The sequence below is a fragment of the Engystomops pustulosus genome, chromosome 1 (assembly GCF_040894005.1).
Source record: "Engystomops pustulosus chromosome 1, aEngPut4.maternal, whole genome shotgun sequence".
In the NCBI taxonomy this organism is placed as follows: Eukaryota; Metazoa; Chordata; class Amphibia; order Anura; family Leptodactylidae; genus Engystomops; species Engystomops pustulosus.
The window spans coordinates 63,800,231-63,820,870 of NC_092411.1; the positions used below are offsets into that span (position 1 = coordinate 63,800,231).

The window sequence follows — 20,640 nt, forward strand, 5'->3', positions numbered from 1 at the left end:
CTTTATATAAGTTATTAACATCTAACTTCAAAGTTAATGTTATACATTGTGCCATCAAACGGGACCATAAAGGAACATGATTTCAATATTATTTATCTGCTTGAAAAGATTCTGCCTGTAGTTATTAGGTAAATTTCTACTGACAGATTCCCTTTACAATTTTTGCAACCCAGGAATTTAATGATGGCTCCAAACCTTTCTGTTGTTTAATTAATACACTGATCTTATAGAAGTATTGTGTTGCTAGCAGTCATGTGAATAAAAGAATAAAACACATATAAACCATACTTGTTTATAAATATTTAATCACCATATTGTTGCAAGACAATCAAATGAAAAACACCATCTAAATTCTCCAATATACATACAAACCTCGAGTTACATTACACCCCAGGTAAGTAAGCCAATTTTATTTTTCCTCCTACAGTGCACAATGGAAAAGCTCAGCTTTTGTGATCTCTAGTAAGGAAAACAGATAAAAATCAAAGAACATGTAAGACCTGAAGGATATGAATCCGTGTTGCACGTTGGTCTACTGTTTTCATTAATTAGAAGTCAGAGGCATCTTTTAATGACACATGGTTTGCAGTGTAATCATTAGTGACTTGTGATTCATGTAAACTGGATATACAAGCGTTACTTCAAAGAGACTGAGCAATCTAGACTTCTATATGTGATTTCCAATGCTGACAGCTACAGCTTTATTATATCTTATCCTGTTCCAATCTCGCAGAGCAAAAAAAAACATTTCTGATAGAATCTAATATAGTAAATTTATTAAGAGACAATTTGTTGTGTTTAAGCTATGGGATGAAAGAGTGTAATAACAGTAAATAAAAAGAATCAAATATTTGCATTTTACATTTAGGCCTTTCTTGTTATACAACTCCTGACTACACAGCAATATAAAATGTTATATCGTATTGGACAAGTAGCCATTCAGCTGTCACTGCATCCGAGACATATCAAGTGCATTTAATGGTTCCAGAAATATTGTATGTCTATGTCTAGAGTGGAAATCTAACAATGCGAAATTATACATAAATCCAAACATACAAGATACAATGTACTCTTCTGGGTCACTGATGCAGCTTTGTGTGGAATTCAAGTGAGATTCTCCAGAGGAGGCTTTTCTTGGCTAAGATTACGAAGCATTAACGTCTTGGGGGTCAAGAGGAAGCTCATAGGTATAAGTATCATCTCCTTGCTGATGGTAGGATGGGACCAATGGGGCTTCAATTATAAGTAGACCTTCTGGAGAAAGGGAGGCAAACACTGTCAAGGGATCCACCTCAGGGGGCAATCTAAAAAAAGAATATAGGATACATATTGTTAGTTATTATAAAGAGAACAATTAAAACATTAAATGCTACAAAATTACAGGTAAAACAAGAGCCTTAATAAGAAAAAGGTTTTGGGGGTGGCACACAGCACATGTCCACTCACATGGATGTGTGCATGAAGCCGAATACGCTAAAATATTGTTGAATTCTAATTCTGGCAAAAAATTTTTTTATTCAAATCAAAATAATAAAAATCGGATAACAAAATGTATCACTTTTTGGCATTTTTTGATTGTGGATTTTATTTCTTCTATATTTTGCTTATGATTATCGGGTTAACTATCTTGCCTGACTTCTAGTAACAGCATCTTGTGACGTGCTTTACAGCAGTCTCCTGACCATAGACAGAATTATCTGGAGAGGACTCATTATGGTGAGTTTTTAGGCATGCTTTGTGCTCATAGAAGGTGTAGACAAGCTGTGACATCATGGAGTGTCAGCAATGGAGGTGTTTCTTTTGTCTAGGTGTTATCTACAAATGTAATGCTTTTTGCCTTCTTTGTGAGGTAAAATAGATGACTGCTGCTTAGAAAACCCTTTCAGAATTAGTGTCAATCTATTTGTAAGCGTGCTGTCCAGAGTGAGAATTGGAAGGTTAAAGTACAACCTTTTTAATTAATTATAGACAGAGAAATGAAAAAAATGTTTTAAAAAGTTTTTAAAAAATATGTTAAACAAAAAATGGAATGAAAATATGTCAGTTTCTGGTGACACCCTTCATTTAAGTGCATGTATGTATACACAAAGACAATTGCACAGGTTTTATTCTTTAATAGAAATCTTTTGAGATAAGTTTTATATTATTGTGGGGGAAAGTTGTGAATATTTGAATATTTTTCTAATATACTTCATTTATACTTCTGATATACTTCATACACATATTCTGCTTAGTTTGTAAAAAAAAAAATAATCAAGCTACCTCCGTACTTTCATATAGATTGCGTATTCCAGCCTGTAAAGTGAGTGTCTATGGAGGACGCATGAGATCACATCTAATCTCTCTATGTTTGGTTAAACAGCTCTGAGATGGGAAGATTAACCCCTTTACTTTCAGCATGATGTTTGAAAACAATGCTCATAGCATACTGCAGTCAGGGAACAAGCAGGAAGGATTACCACTCACAGCTGTGTAACAAACAGGAGAGGAGAGATAGACCTGTATTCAATCCTGTAGATTTGCCAAAGCAACATAGAAGTAACATTGTAATTAAGGGGCATATTGCAGCCCTTTTCTTTACAAACTAAGAAGAATTTCTTTACTAAGTATATTAGAAAAATGTTCACATAACTTCCCTAACACAATATAAAAAATTATATATTTTATATTGCTCATTTCTCGCTCTCCACCTTAAAAAATCCATAACTTTTTCTATGTAGAGAGCTGTGGGGGGCTTATTTTGTGCATTACCTTTTTTACTTTCCTGTGATGTTATTTATTATTCCATGCCTGTTCTGGGAAGCGGGAAAAAAAAAATCCAAAAAATTGAAAAAAACGCATGTTCTTGTGGGCTCAGTTTTTTCGAAATTCACTCTGCGCTCCAAATAACACCTCTACTTTATTCTTTGGTTCGGTGCGATCGCGGTGATACCAAATTTATATAGGTTTTATTTCGTTTTAATACATTTTCAAAAATTAAACGAATGTGTACGAAAAAGAAAAAAAATTTGCCCATCTTCTGACCCTAATAACTTTTTCATGCTTTGGTGTAGTGAGCTGTGTGATGTGTCATTTTTTGCAAAATGAGCCGATGTTTTCATTGCCCTCTTTTGAGGACTGTGCAACATTTTGATCACTTTTTATTCTATTTTTTATGTCATGTAAAAAGGTGTAAAAGTCGCGTTTATGCATCATTTCCCATTTTGGAGGTCACCGCCGGTTATAGCCGTTTTTATATTTTGATAGATCGGGCATTTTGGGACGCGGTGATACCTATTGTGTTTGTGATTTTTACTGTTTATTATGTATTATATCAGTTCTAGGGTTATTTGATTTGAATTTTTAATATTTTATAAATTTTTTTAAATTTTTTTAAACTTTTTTTTCCTTTTTTTTCACTATTTCTTAGACCCTCTAGGGTACATTAACCCTAGACCCGAGGTTGTCATGGCAAGGGACCTTGATGGCGTTCAGGGGAGCGACGATCTGAAGAAAGATGACGGCGCCCACGTGCCGCCATGTCTTAAGTGCAACCAGCGACTTTGCCGGCGGCAGAGAAGAGGTTAACTGACCGCGGGTGAAAGCGATGGGTCTTTGCTGTTATATGCAGCAAAGCCCACCCTTCATAGCTCTGTGGTGGATATATCCGTTGCAGAGTATTAAGGGGTTAAAGAAAACTTATCATTGGTTTATAGCTGTATTCACTGTTAATGCTGTTGAGTAGCTCCCAGAAGGGTGAATACAGCTATAACTTTATAAGGAGCTCTGCTTCTTAAGTTTGGTTAAAAATGTACTTTAATCTTTATGTAAATTAAATAGAAGGGCTTTGGGGGGAAGAAGTCACCAAAGCCCCTCTGATCTCTGTGGCTCTGGTTTATTCCCTCTCCTCCCTTCCTCTGCCTGCTGTAATCTCATGGCAGCACAAAGTATGACCTGCACGTCTCCCGCTAAGATTACAGCAAGCAGGAGGTGGGAGAGTACAGATGGAGCAGGGGGAGGGAGTAGAGCCAGAGCCCCAGCAGACCGCTTTTAGATACTTTAGGTTACTTTAAAAGAATTATACCATCAAAATCAAGCATAATAAAGCATAATACTCAGAGATCCAGGCAAAGTAACTGTGGTTATCATGTAATGTTTGTTATCCCCGGTCTTCTTCCTTCTAAAATCAACTTTTAAAATTATGGTAAAACTCAATTGTGTGTTAAAACTCACTGCTGTAGTAAGATTACAGCAAACCAAGGGAGGAAGGAGTTCTAAGGGAGAAGGGGGTAGGGGCAAGCTGCCCAGTGTAACAACCTGTGAAACTGGGGGGGGGGGGCTTTGGTCACACTCAAAGAGCATCTCCAGGCCATTAGCATATTTTTGACAGAAGTGGATTTTAGACGGGAGGGGTAAATGGATAACAAAGATAAGAAAATTACCACAGTCACGGTGCCTCGATCTATGAGTTAGTGTCCCTGGATTATCCATGCTTGATTTTGATGGTAGATTTCCTTTAAGGGTAGTGTCTCTAGGTTCCAATATATAGTATGTTATAAATACTGTGTTGTTATTATATTAATACAGTAACACCTCTAACTGCTTCGCTAGAAGTGCCTGCTTTTTACTCTCCTACTAATAATACTTCTTTTCACTAAGAGGTACAATTCACAGTTAAACATATGAATCATCATCTAATCTTTATTGTAGCAACTTCAGTGAAAACTATCATCTGCTTCTTCTTTTTGTGCTCACTGCCAGTTCCATACACGTGTAATTGATTGATGAATTCATATTATAAAGTTTTATGGGATATGCTTGGCACAGACTGTCACTGATAGTAAAGAGACAGAGATTATGGGAAGCTTATTACTGATGGGCAGTGAAATGCAGCTCACTTATTACAGGGTACAGTGTTGGGTTGGCAAAAATTTATCTTTTATGTTATGTTTCCATATGTCAATGCAAATAATGCAATAAATTCTGAGCATTTTTCTATTGTTATCTTTATGTAAACATCCATTTGATGGATAACAGGTGTCAAGTGGTAATTTAATACATTTTTAAATACTAACATTAGTTAAAAAGGTGTTCCAGGAAAACCCCCTGGGCCCCGGGCAGGGGTGCAAAAAAGAAAGCTCAGGCTTCCAGTTAAAGGTCAGTACACTCTGTTCTGCATAGAGCGGGGTCTACGGGGAAGGGGTATGAATGACATAGGGAAATATATTACATCAAAGAAAGTATCACTGTGTTCACCCATGCCCTTCATTAGTATAACACAAAGGACATTAATACTGTCTCAAATCAGCTTTGTGTTATATAGGATGCAACAAAATTTTCATTGTGCCTTGTGCTATTTTTTAAAGTATATATTTGTACACTTGTTTAGAACTTAATGCTACATCATAGTTGGATGAATTTAGGCCACTTTTGCAGCTTATTTATATGTAAATCTGCCCGATATGGGAGTGTTCCAACAAGGGTCTACGCATTCCACTTTACATCCATTACAATGATGGCTTAAGTAACAGATGAACTATAAATTTTTTTTTAAAAAAAGTGAAAATATACCCTTATTTGGTGCTCTGTGGCAGCACAATAAATAAAAACCAATTGGCCCAAATGTAACAATAATGGGGCAGATTTATCAAGTGTCTGAAAGTCAGAATATTTCCAGTTGCCCATGGCAACCAATCACAGCTCAGCTTTAAAATATTCATGAGCTCTGGTTAAATGAAAGCTGAGCTGTGATTGGTTGGCATGGGCAACTGGAAATATTCTGACTTCCAGACACTTGATAAATCTGCCCCAATGTGTCACAAATGTGCGGGGTGCGCTAGATTATTGCTCTGAAAATGTGCACAATTTTATTTTTTAGGTGTACTAAAAAAACTGGCGCAGCCATTTTAATAGCTCTGTGCCATTGACTACCTTACACATCTATATTTATAAACAAACTGCATCAACATTTATTCATAACTGCTGAAGTGTAAGGCAGCACATAGCTGCAGTGGTTGACATGTTCTATACATGGTGGTCCTGCCCATAGGCCTCTGTAAGGTCATCTTAATACTGTTTTTACAAACACCACATTGACAGGCTTAGGAAGACACATGAAGTAAGAGAGGTTGGCCCAGGAAAGGAAGGGGGGGTAGCCTATGTTCCAGGGCTGGCTCCAAGTTTCAGTAGGCCCCTGGATGACAGAGCCATAGTGGGCCCCTTTGCAGTGAACTCACATTGCGGCATTAACAATTCAGAAACTAAAACAATCTCCTGTCCCCTAAAATATTCCATTCATTCTGTTTATCGTACCAAACACCCCCCTCATGGTTATTTTATATATACCCCCCTCATGGCTATTTTATTTACAGCCCCCTCATGGTTTTTTATGTACCAGCCCCCCATGATTATTTTATGTACAGCCCCACCATGGTTATTTTATGTACAGCCCCACCATGGTTATTTTATGTACAGCCCCACCATGGTTACACTTAACCCCCCAACTCCCTATGGATTTATTAGATACAGTTACCCTCACCCAAAAGGTTTCCTTATTTACAGTTACATGTATTGTATATTCTAGCCAGGGAGCGTGCACAAAGCCCAAATGAGTCCCAATCTGTTCTAGGACCCATAGGTGGGGAGATAAACAGAAATCCGAGTGGAAACATAGAAGCAATGACACATTTAGGGTCCAAATGTGCTGGCGTCCCTTCTAGATCCAGATGGCACCAGTTTAAATCTCAGGCAAGATGTGGGTCTATGGGGCAGATTTACTTACCCGGTCTATTCGCAATCCAGCGGCGCTTTCTCTGTGGAGGATCCGGGTCTTCCGACGATTCACTAAGGTAGTTCCCCCGATGTCCACCAGATGTAGCTGCTGCGCTGAATTCCGTTGGAGTGCACTGAAGTTCACAAAGGCAGGCCGGGTGCAGGTAAACACGTGTCAAGTGACACTTTTTTTTTTAAATACGGCAGGTTTTTCGACGGCCACGCCTCCCGATTTCCATCATGTGCATGCCGGCGCCGATGCGCCACAATCCGATCGCGTGCACCAAAATCCCAGGGCAATTCAGGGAAAATCGGCGCAAAACGGTAAAATACCGGTAACCCGACGTAAAAACGCGATTCAGGCCCTTAGTAAATTGACCCCCTATGTTCTCTTTTGGGGGAGATTATGCTGTACATCTTAGAAGGAAACCTGTAACTGCTTGCCTCACTCGTCTCCCAGTGGTGCAGCATCAGACCTTGTAACCAACTTATAGTTTGTTTAATGAACTTACTTGTACAATCACCTTTAGATTGCATCTCTGTCCACTGTGTTCCTCTGTCAATGTGGCAGTTCTACAAGCTGACTGGGCTCCCCTCTACTGGGGCTACTGTAAGGGAGTCTTTCAGGGTTGTGATTAAGTGTTGTGCCAAATTGGATGTTACATGGGCCACCATCTCTTACTTCACGTGTTCCCCTGAGCCTGTCCATCCGTGTGGTGGTGGAGGAGGCCTACAGGCATGGCACATAGGCTACCCCCCCTCCTTTCAGATGGGAGTATAGCTAGATGAGTGGGTTGTCATTTGTCTCCATGGGGAAGTGGCACCAGGCATTCCTTAGTGGGGCACAGTTATCATACTGGCTGCACCAGTTTACCAGAGCGGTTTGCACATAAACACATGTGTAAACTGCTTGCATATGTATTTATGAAATGTTTACGCCAGTTTTGTGTCACAGATGTACTATGTCTGCAGCAACCCAAAAACCCTTGCACCGGAAGTAAGATTTAAGTCAAAAGTCTGACATAATTGTGGCACACGCCAATTAAACTGAATGCAGTTTTAGCGCTATTGGCGCATGAAGGATCCACCATATTATTGAAAACTGTATGCCGGTCTTCAATAACCTGGCGCACTCTGCACTTTAGTGAGGCAAAGTGCATGTAATGGTGTTTGCCTCACTAATGATAAATCTGGGCCAGTGTCTTTAATTCTCCTTAATTAATGATCTTATGTTTGTGAATCTGACACAATAGATGATATTTCTTCCAACTTTGTAACATTTATGGCCTGAATAATTATCCCTTTTCCTCATATCTGTCAATAATTTAAGCTTTATGTACTTTGTCATAGATCTTTATTTCTATTGTTAAAGTATAGTAAGAAATAGACACCACCTTTAGAATAATTTACATACTGATAACATATGTGCCCTATGCATGGAATTCTGTTTTTGCAAGTGCAGACATGGGGATCATTTTCTGTGAAATAGGAAGCAATACAGTGTTGTGTCCATGTTTAAATAACCTCTGCAACCTGTCACTAGTGGTATAATAACTGGTACTAGCCTCCTTTGTTTAATGCTTATGTCTTTTATGTCATTTACTACAGAGTCAGAAAATCTGTGCATTCACAGAGAAACTAAAGTCCATATTTTCTCTATTCTAGTGCAGCTGAATGGAACCTATTGTTCTCATAAAGCAGCCAATTCATGGGTAAAGCTTGCATGGTGTTTCCATGACCTCTACTATATCTCATATATCTCCAGTTATAATCACTTCGAGATATTCTCACAATGCATGGATGCAGCGTCGGCTACAAGTTTCAGTAGGCCCCTGGGTGACAGTGCCTCAGTGGGCCCCTTTGCAGTGAATTCACGTGGTGGCATTCAAAATTCAGAAACTAAAACTGTCTCCTGTTCCCTAAATTTTCCCTAGTTTATCAACACAAACAGCCCCTTATAGTTATTTTATACTAAGCCCCCTCAACCCCTATGGATTCATTACATACAGCCCCCCTCACCACCCCTGGATTCCTTATGTACAGCCTAATGTTGCCCCCTCCACCCAGCAGCCCTGGGCCCCAGCACTTGCCCATGTACACCCAGTGCTGGCGCAGGTTCTGCATGGATGATACAAACTTAAAGGGGTATTCCAGGAATAAGAACATCTGAAAAAACAAACCCATGATGCTATAAATAAATGAATGTAACAAAACTCAATGTCATTAGTCACAAAATGGAACTTAATTAGTTTGATTTTATGATTCACAAAATGTTATGGCCTCTCTAAAATATAAGGAGTTATCACCAAGATGGCCGCCACTGGAAAGTCCCAAGATCCTTTAGTTCTCAGTAACTCCTCCTCCCTCTTATGCTCTGCTCCCGGTGATGATGTAACAGGTTTTCTTGCTCTATTACCATAGTAATGATGTGTAACTGCCATCACCAAAACACTGGATATACTGGATGCACTGCAACCAATCGACTATAGCCAAAATTAGTGGTGATCACATGACCTGCCCAGGCAGGTGCAGGACATGTGATGTGGACATGTGACCAGCCTCCATCTTTTGTCCTGTGTCTCCTCCGCACAGAGGAAATTAACAGACTGATTAAAGGGCCAGTAGCATTTTAATTCTTCATTACAGTCTATGTCAACAGCATTTTTCTGCTAAGAGGATCACAATTTTAAATAGCAACTACCGTATATACTTGTGTATAAGCCAAGTTTTTTAGCGCAAAAAATGTGCTGAAAAACGTCCCCTCGGCTTATACACGAGTTAATACAAGTAAAAAATAATAAAAAATGGACTTAAAAAATAATAAACTTATATACTCACCCTCCGGTGGCCCCGATGCGCAGTGCTGCTCCCCCGATGTCATTGTGGATCCTCTTCTGGCTTCCCGGCTCCTCTTCTTGCTTCAGCGCCCGTCTTCTGTCTTCTTTAACATCGTGCTGGGAGAGAACAATGGCGGCGCCCAGCACGATGTTAAAGAAGACATCGGGGGAGCAGCGCTGCCCATCGGGGCCACCAGAGGGTGAGTATATAAGTTTTTTTTTTATTCTGGGCTGACTGTATACTACTGGGGGCACGCTGTATACTACTGTGGGCAGGCTGGGGTGGCTGTATACTACTGGGGGCAGGCTGTACACTACTGAAGGCAGGCTGGGGTGGCTGTATACTACTGGGGGCAGGCTGGGGTGGCTGTATACTACTGGGGGCAGGCTGGGCAGTGCTGTATACTACTGGGGGCAGGCTGTATACTACTGGGGGCAGGCTGTATACTACTGGGAGCAGGCTGTATACTACTGGGAGCAGGCTGTATACTACTGGGGGCAGGCTGGGGTGGCTGTATACTACTGGGGTCAGGCTCTATACTACTGGGGGCAGGCTGTATACTACTGGGGTCAGGCTGTATACTACTGGGGGCAGGCTGTATACTACTGGGGGCAGGCTGTATACTACTGGGGGAAGGCTGGGGTGGCTGTATACTACTGGGGGCAGGCTGTATACTACTGGAGGCAGGCTGGGGCAGGCTGTATACTACTGGGGGCAAGCTGGGCAGGCTGTACACTGCAGGGGGGAGGCTGTATATTATAGGGGGCTGGCTATATACTGTGGGGGGGGTCTGTGACCATTGCATTTCCCACCCTCGGCTTATACTCGAGTCATTAGGTTTCCCCAGTTTTTGGTGGTAAAATTAGGGGTTTCGGCTTATACTCGGGTCGGCTTATACTCAAGTATATACGGTAATTACATATTAGCTTATATTTTTAGTACCCATTTGTATATGAATTATGCTGATTCCTGGAATACCCCTTTAAACTTTTACAAACTGCTCTCATATAAGACATCCTACATGTCTACCTGTATTTTCTACATCTTCAGTCCCTCACTCCTGCTTTTGCCCTTCCTTCACTTCCAAACTAATAAAAGCATACTTAAAAGCATACATTGCAGGCTAAGCTGCTACCTATTTGGCAAGCTCTGTGTAGCGCTGCATAATCTGTGTGTGCTATATAAATAAAGAATTAGATTTATAAATCCGCGCCTGTGTGGTTTAATCTGTCAATCAGTATTGTCACAATTCTGTAATAATTTGTTTCCAGTGACTTTTACGACTAGTATAACGAAGAAGGTGTTATCTAACAAAAAGGGGAATGAGTTTTTGGTAAACTAAGTCAAATAATATGTGCAAAGTACAACTTAACAGTTACATTATTCAGAGCACATCAGGGGAGATGTATCAATCTGTCAACCCCTCTGAAAAAGGGCGTGTCCTAGGTAAAAGGGGGCGTAGCTGTGCCCGAAAATAACCCATGAATCAGAACATTCAGTCTGTGCTGTAAAAACAACCAATAGGAAAAGGCCAAAGCATCCAATATGATGAAAAAAGTGATAAACCTTTATTCACACAGGCATGAAAAAACTGCAACGTTTCAATTCGCCATGAATCTTTGTCAAGCATGAGCTGCATGCATCACCCAATTTAATAACTGGTAATTTTTTGGTTGCTGTCTCTTGCCTGCTTAACCAATATTATCAAACTAGAGCAACTAATAGGGGGTACAAAATACGACTCACCAGTCTTATAATGCACCAGATTAAACATCCAGCATCCAACACAAGAATTAATCTGGCGCAGCAGAGACCTGTCTAGTTCTACTCTGTATTGCTCTAAAGATCGACTCATGAATACATCTCCTCCAATGCTTCTCTGTTCACATACTCTTTTCACCTGTTTACCTGTAGCCGAAAAATGTTGGTCGTTGTCTGTGGTGTTTGCCTTTGTCCATGCTATTACTAAGTTGGAATCCTGTTTGTAGGGCTGGATGTTCTCTAAATTAACTTTTTTTTTTCATTCCATCAAATATGTGAATATATGATTTGTTATAATTTGTCTGATATAACAAATTACTTTTACAGAGTCATATTTCAAGCATCTAAGAAATTATTGTCCTTTATTATCCTACATAGAGAACATAATACATAATAATAAATCTTTACATACATAGCATATTATGAGATTTTTTTCTAATATGTTTAATCTTATTATTTGTAAAGTTATAAGAGGCAACGCTTTCTACAGTTGCCAACCTCTTTCAATTGGATGGGGCCACATTTTGGTTTACTGCAAATCAAGTGATGGAGATCAGCTTTGCAGAAACAAACAGTGGAGGCGACTCGGTGCCAGGGCAGGGCTTTGGCTTTGGCCTCATCATTCATAGAATGTGAGGGTGCCTGGATATGGAGACCGACTGACATCGAAGTTTACTCTAAGAACATCATATTTTAGCAGAAATTAAATTTATAGTTTCAGAATATATTTATCTTGGCATGCGTTTTAGGCGCTGCTACATTTTTTGTGTGGTTGTTTACTGTCCACAGCAGTGTGTACCGTTTTTTTTTTAAAGAAGACCTGTCATGTAGATTTGGGACCCTAAGCCAACCCTTTTTGAAGTTTTGATATGTTAAAATGTGAAAAATAACCTTAGATATTTACCTGGCAATATTCCAGCTTCACTTGCTGGAAGATACAAGGTGAATATTACGTTTTTTTTCCAGGATGACTTAAAATCAAACAGGGAAGTTTGGACGATGAACCACTGGTATCGCCATGACAGGTTCTCTTTAAATTAGGAGATGCTTTAGTTTTCAAGTATTACATAAATGGACACCACTTGCCCAGAGTTCACATTGATGGCTTAAACAAAAGCTTGGTATGTCTGGTAAGGACAGGAACATTTCTAAAATAATTGACACTGTCATAGCAAATATAAGATGATGAGCTGTCTTGGCAAATGTTATAATGAAAATTTATACTATTTTCCAATACATTTTCTATATCAATTCCAGATGGTTTTCTAGATCTCTGCTTCCTGTCATTCTATGCTTCCTAAGTTTACTTCCAGTGGATAGAAAACTGTCCATGGTCATGTGATGTCACACCGGTGTCACACAAGGCTCGGTATCTGAGCTCTTAGTTTTAACAAGCAGTGCACCTCACAATCAGGAATTGATACAGAAAATATAATGAAGAATTCTATTACTTTTCCTACGTACAACATTCATACGCTGAAATGGTAACAGCACTTTAAGACTAATTCTAAAATTATCAGTGCTATCGACAAGGGATAGAAGAAGGCATTCTTAATCATGTAAAGGATGCAAAATTAATTTCACCTTTGATCATAAGAGCCAAGGGAAAACAATTATATGCATAAACGATGAATAAATAATGTTTGGAGCAGCTCTATGCCAGTAGACACATGATTTCAAAAGAATGCAGCTCATCCAGCACAATACTCATCGGCATGAGCTCAAGGTCCTTTGGAGGAGGGAAACAATTATTACAATAAACATGTTGGGGGAAGCTATTTTGCTGCCGTATGCTTGATATACATTGCTCTCCCCTCCCATTTCTTGTTTCCATCAGGCTTATATTCTACCACATAAAATTTCTACCTTCGTAATAAAACCTTTCATAACATTACTGAACCTATTCATTACACATCTTTTACCAAAAATTCCTATTGTTCTGATTACTAAGCACTAAGTGGAGTCCAGCAGCCTGCACTGCCTCTGTTCTCTGCAATGTATTAATAGCCCTGAGAATTCCCTGTGCTCTTAAGAGGTCTAGGTCTCTGAATACACCCACGTGGAAAATAAGATTGGTGTGCCATATGTCCAAGAGTTAGACATTTACTTGTTATACATTATTAAACATTTAGCAATCAGCAAAATGTTTCTGATATGTGTCTGTCAACTACTCATTAATTGCTTACATGGTGCCAACATATTGGGGGGAGCATATCAATGTGGCACAGGGTCCGGCAGTGCAAAGTAGACGCCACTGTTTTTTGTTGTGCAAGATTCATAATTTTGATGTTAATTTTGGTGCAGTTTAAAACTGCTATCTCCTACTTATTTTGCACCACAAGGCACAATGGAAAAGTGGTCTAAAAAACTTGATAAATGTGGCGGAAAGCATTTTTTTTTACAAATTACACCAGAAGTCTTGAAAAAATACATTCCCCTCTTTGTGTATTGCTGCACAGGTCACTTCCCTGCCACTCCCCCAATCAATTTACAATAGTCCGGAGCCTCTTGATGTATTCGTCTGTGTGAGATGCATGGTGGGGCTGAACAAAGTCTAGAAGAATTTATCACATATCTGAACCAATGTCATCCCCTTATTAAATTTTCTGCAGAGAAAAGTAAGCAAGTAATTCATTACCTAGATGTTGAAGTGAGGAAATTTCAAGACCAATTCATCACTACTCTATATACTAAAGAAACAGATCGAAATAACCTGCTTAAACACGATAGCTACCATGCCCCTCAGACGTTTAAAGGGATCCCGAAAGGGCAATTTATAAGAGCTCGCAGGATTTGTAGTAATGATAGTGAATATCTGATTCAGATGGAAAAATTAGTTAAAAAATTTGTACAGAGAGGCTATCCGAGAAAAGAAGTAGAAAGAGTTGGCATCGAAGTTTCCCGTCTACCCAGAGACCAAGTTAGGTCATTTAAACCTAAGAATAACCAAGAGAGGATATTGTATATATATCCCAATTCGATAAACATGCCCATTTGGTTAAAAAGACCATAACCAAACACTGGCCTATACTTACCCACGATCCGAAGTTTGGATCACTATTCAAAAGCTGTCCAAAATTCATTTATAAGAAAGGGCGCTCGATCGCCAATGAGTTAATCAGATCTGACATCGCAGTAAAGAAAAAAACACGACAAACGTTCTTAGCTACAAATAAAAAAGGGTACATTTGCTTGCCTATCTTGTCAAAATTGTACAGGTATTATTAAAGGAGACACTTTTAACCACCCTAGGAAAGGGACACCAATACAGATTAAAGGATTTTTTACCTGTAATACTCAGTCAGTCGTGTATATGTTAAAATGCCCATGCGGCTTGGCATATGTAGGGCAAACAACAAGATCCATCAAAACTAGACTTAATGAACATAGATCTGTTATTAGACAGTTCCTTAGTAAAACGGAGGAGGAGCTTAAAAGCGTCAGTGAAAGGGTTAAACATGAGACTGGTGTTGCCAGACACTTTCGTGAGTATAGACATAATGTCAGTGATCTTAGATGGCTAGTGCTAGAGAGTGTGGAAATAAAAGAAGAGACCGCTCTTAAGAAAAAGTTACTTCAGCGTGAAGTTTACTGGATAGCAGCGTTGGACACCGTCCAGCCCCGTGGTCTGAACGAACAATGTCATTTTAATGTATTTTTGTAAGTATGTATGTCTGTTGTATTTCGTTTCTAGGTTAGTGGTATTTGATGTAGATTTTGCTATATAATAAGTTATGTGTAACTATGAGTATTAAGAAAGCATTTAAATCTCCACCTACCTAGTATCACGCATGTCTGAGGAAGGAGGACACACCTCCGAAACGTCACACTAGACCATACGGGCGTCAGTTGCTCAGTGAAAAGCCATGATCTCCTAGCGTGCTACAATTTTATGGACAATTGACACTGTTTGCCGAAGATATGGTGATGTACTGGTGTTTTATGTCTTTTCACATTTGGATATAAAGAAAAATTGATTTATATTGCTGACTCCGGTCATATGTCTCTAAATGCATGGTGGGGCTATCACACAAGTGCCGGTGTATGATAAATAACCTACAAACTGTTTGCCTTGGTATGTAATATTGCTGACCAATTTTTGCCATGGATATAGGACATCATTGCCTGGAATTTGCAGAAGTTTAGAGTCATCCACTTTGCTCTTTGAAGAAAAGTTCTGATCTGATGAATGTTTACTGACACTCATTTTTACTATGTGCTTCCAAAAAATTACAATGGACTCCTAACTGCTACATCATCCCATGGATAATTGATAAACTCAGGCATACTAAAGATGGAATTTTCATCGGAACCTAATTTTTAGCATCAGTTTTTATTCCTCTCAGATATTTTAGCAGGTTAGCATTTACCAGACCTGGGCCTCCCAATTCTTTGATTTATACACGTCACCAAGTACAACAGATGCATCCTATGGTGTAGTCATGAAGTTCTAAGGAATTTAAATCACTTTTATCTTCCTCTTTTACGACACCACTTGTGAATGATGCCCTATTTGCTGTTGTAACTAGAAATTGAAACAGATGGATTGAAATTATTCAATGTTAACTTTTTCCCTGCCAATGACTAGCTTTAAAGGGGAACTACTACACAAATTAAGTCGTTTTATACATGATTTAGCCTGGTGTAACATAAATGCAGCTATTTAGTACTAGAACATATTATCTTGCCGACAGGGAAATACTGGTAATATAATTTTGTATCCGAGACATGAAGATCTATTGTATGGTATATTTCGACAGGACAATTGATCCCAAAATTGATGTATATAGATTTTTGTTTGTCTGGTTCATACAATAAAACCATGGCTACACGGTGACTTATACCTGCATCATATGCCATGCACAATACTGTTCCACTTTTACGACTAGTGTGACAAAGAGGCGTGGTCTATGTTAAGGGGGGCGTGGTTCTGTAGCAAAAAGTGTGCCAAAAATAATGCTGATTCGCCAGGCAACTAATAGGAGTTGCAGAATATGACTACATCTTATACTACATCAGATTTATCATCGACACCGACACCGTAATGAACCTGGTGCAGCAAAAGGCTGTCACATCTAACTCTCCACAAATCAAGTAACTCAGAAAAACTGGTGCAGCATAAGACTGTCACATCTAACTCTCCACTCCGAGCTCCACTTGTTTTGTAGGAAAACCGCTTTTATGGGGTGTTTTATAAATCAAGACAAGGGCCTCTCCATAATTGCAACATGGAGGAAGTGATAGCAGAGATACTGCTGGCAAATGTAATAAGACTTCAACATACAACAAATCAAGTAACTCAAAAAAACTGGTGGAGTATAAAGCTGTCACGTCTAGCTCTCCACTCTCTTACCATACAACAGTTACCGGTATGATACTGCCCTAATGATTGCAAAGGTGCACCATTTTCCTAACTGTCATAAAAGTGGATAGATATTACACAGAATAGTTTTCCATGCTAAATTGTTTCTATAACTAACTTTCAGCTCTCTGGGAGGTAGAAAGCTGCATAGCACACCCCACTAGGTTGTTTCTGTAGCTCCTGGTCTGGCAGACGACCCGCACCCATATGTACGCTCATCTTACAATGGACTAGAAGTGACAGTCACTGTTAGTCTTACTACTTATTATGTATTTCAGTTGTTCCAAAATATAAGCCCTAAACGGTCACACCAAAAGATTCTTGACTCCCTCCACCCATGTAAGTATAACAGGTGATTAGAATAATCATATATTCTCTTGAATTCAATAACTTTATTAAGTTAAAGAATTTGGGTGGATTCTGTATGTTAGGTGGATACTGTATGTTAAATATCTTATCTCAATCAATTATACAGGAATAAATGATGATGAATAATATGTATAGGAGTGGTGTTGACATACTGCTCTGTCTGTAGAAAAAATCTAGGCACAATCTTAATAGGTAAACATATAATAGATTTGATTAAAAAAGACTTAATCGAAATCTACCACTTAAAAAACATAAAAAAACTAGAAATACTCACCTCCAATTCTCTTCATCTTGATCCCGATGCTGTCCTCCGTTAGTCTTGACATGTCGGAATCATCCAGGAAACAAACTTATAAGGGGGAGGACAACATGTCCGGCACTCCAGGCTGCTAATTATACAAGCCCTGCACCTGAATTCACACCTCTCGCATGACGTCACATGAGGTCACATGACTTCTTGCATGGGAGAGGGAGGTGGGGAGGGCATGCATAATTAGCAGCCTGGAGCTCTGGACATCTTGTCCCCATGCTCTATACTGTTAATTATAAGTTTCTTTCCTAGGTGATTCTGGCGTGTCAAGACTAGTAAAGGACACTGCCGATATGATAAGGAGCAGAGGTGGGTATTTATAGGTTTTTTTAATGTTTTTTGACCAATCCCCCTTAAAAGGGTATTCCCAGGAAGAAAAGATTCTTAGATGTACTCAAAATAACACATTTGCTAATTCACTGTCTTTAATAAAAATACAGCATTTCACAGATATAATTCCAGCCTGTCTCTATCAGTCCTGGTGTTTACAATTTTGGTTGCCCTTGGATCCAACTGTCATTCTTCTGACTACGGTCGGAATCTTCTCATAAATAACTTCTCTTGGCACACCTGAGTGTGCTTTCTGCCTCCTGCACCTTCCCTCTGCATACCAAGGCCAGCTCCAACACAAGCAATTCCTACAAGCAAGCAGCAGTGTGCAGAGACTTACTCTACTAGCTACAGGAAAGATAAGGTCTTTATCTGGGAGCGAGGCATATAGCAGAGCTGACTCTGTGGGTGTTATAGGTGAGTTGAACAGAGCCGAGAGTGTTAATGTGTTTTATATTTATCTCATGGATCTCATCATCTCTCATCTCTGATCTGTCTCTTCTCTTTTTCTATGAGTCAGCTAAATAAAACCCTGTACCCTGATAATCTAAGCACATTGTCAGCACACAGCAACTCATACAGCACACAGGAATCATGAAGTGTCTGTTTAGAGATTCCCAGCCCACACTCTTACACTGACCATCATGAGTGATAGGAACTAAACTGCAATAAAACTGAGTAGAATTGTAAAGTAATGGGTTAAAAATGATCTTTATTATGTAAGCATCACTAGGGGATTGAAATTTGGGAACTTTCTTTCATGGGCAAACCACGTGAAAAAGCTTGTATTCATGAATACTGCCATAAGGTCCTGAAAGGTTGATTGATCATGGACTGTTAGGATCAAATGACCCTCCATCTCCTCCCATGTTATGGACAGGATTTACAGTTGATGAGGTCAGATCAAGTGGCCAATCCCTTTAATAATTTGAGGTGTTTAGGGCTGCTGCTGTTTAGTCAAAATAGAACACCATTGTGATTTCCACCAGATTCAGAGGTAATGAGGGATTCGAAGACACAAAAGGAATTGGGTACAGATGTGGGTTTCAGGAACTTTTTATTCAGTGGTATAAATATTTGTCTCAAACCAGTGTAGGGGCCACGGAACCCATACAATGAGACTTTAAAACTTAACATTTTCTTCAGAAGGGTATTTTGAATCCATAATATTATTGGACATTTAATTAGGCTTATGCTAAAATGAAAGATATACACATCTTTACTAATGTCTTTACTTTCTATTAACTTTTATTGTGAAAATATAAAGTCACATTTTGTAGGCATCTATTTATTCCTTTGCAGCCTACAAAAACCTAATAAAATATAACATGGCCACTGATCTGTGGCTGAAGAAATGAAATACAATCTCCCTAAATTGCTCCACACCCTCCATAATGTGAGTAATCCTATGAGACATAGTTGTTATTCGCCTGCTATGACCTCACCTCCTTCTTAACCTGTTTTTTCAGATCCTTATAATCCTTATTTGTTGCTAACTAAAACCCGAGCTCCGTGTAACATAATCAGCATAAAGAACTTGTATATCATCCAAAGACAAGTGAAAATAACAATCTCTGGAAATTCTCAGTATTTGGCGCCTGGATCATTACATCTATAAATCTGTAATTGTCTGCTTTCATGTTTTAACATCTGAAAATGTTACAATAAAAGGAAGAAAGAAAACATAAACTAAAAATACTCAGACACTCCACTAAACCTGCTCCCATGTTATGGATCCATCATTGTATATGGCTAGATACTGTAAGTGAGCCAGATAACCTGAAGTCATATAACACTGTATGACAAAACCCAGTGTCGTCCGGGAAATCTACAATAAACTTCAGGAACAGGCAATTCCAGCGCACGTTCTTCCATCACACTGTGTATAAATAAGCTGACAAAGTGTTTGCCTTACACCTCATTGTGACTTTCTGTTTAATCTGCAAAGTTTGGACTATATTCACAAGTGCTCGGCGTGAAATTTCTTGAAGTTTCTGCAAGCTGAAGAAAGGCGAATCAGCAGCATTCATGGCAGCCTGCCAATGCTATGTGACAATACATTTTCATCCATACAAGGACTTTTAGGAAGGTCTTGAACAAACTTTACAATAGCATGTATAGGACACAAGCCTAGGAGACTAGAAAGATCCCAGAGACTCTCCACCTTGTCTAGGGGACACAACTAAATGAGGCCAATTTTGCAGACATATTAATCAGTCATCAAGTGAGACTTCAGACGTCATAGTCACGTTACCACCCGACTAGTAATAATATCTCTCTTGGACAATATTTTTGGTCTGCGATTTATACAGAAGTACAAGTAATGTGACTGAATCATTTGATCAGTAGTCCAATCGATACATAGAAGTTTGGAATTATTATGAATTAAACTATTAATTTTACTATACAGGTGGTCCCCTACTTAAAAACACCCAACTTACAGATGACCCCTAGTTACAAACGGACCACTGGCTGTTGGTAATTTATTGTACTTTAGTCCCAGGATACATCAAACAGCTGTAACAGTTATTAATGGTGTCTGAAATTAAGCTTTATTATTAATCCTGGTTCTTATGACAATCCAACATTTTTAAAATCCAATTGTTACAGAGACCAAAAAATTTTTGGCTGGGATTACAATTATAAAATATACAATTCTGACTTGTACGTGACCTGGGGACTGCCTGTAGTATATACTATTGAGTAACATGATAATTTCTGCAATAAACTAATGCTTTGTGTATAGGTTTATACTATACTTGTAACATCTACCTTTTTTGTTCTCACCTACTTCCCTTTTCATTTCCTATGGTTTAAATACCATGTTATGGAGAAAACTACAATAAATGCTTTTAACAGTTTTTAACTGATCTGGCTTTGGAAGTATCATTTTTCCGGCAGTGTTGTTCCATGTTTCCCC

The 20,640-nt window shown here is 39.0% G+C and overlaps 1 protein-coding gene across 1 annotated transcript in view; it reads right to left on the reverse strand.

The window, feature by feature from the left end:
* Positions 1 to 287: 287 nt before the first annotated feature.
* Positions 288 to 20,640, reverse strand: part of HSPB8 (heat shock protein family B (small) member 8) — a 37,786-nt gene continuing 17,433 nt past the window's right edge. The window contains exon 3 of the mRNA XM_072142296.1: positions 288 to 1,304. Coding sequence (XP_071998397.1) covers positions 1,145 to 1,304 — 160 coding nt within the window. The 3' untranslated portion in view covers positions 288 to 1,144. The remainder of the gene's footprint in view (positions 1,305 to 20,640) is intronic.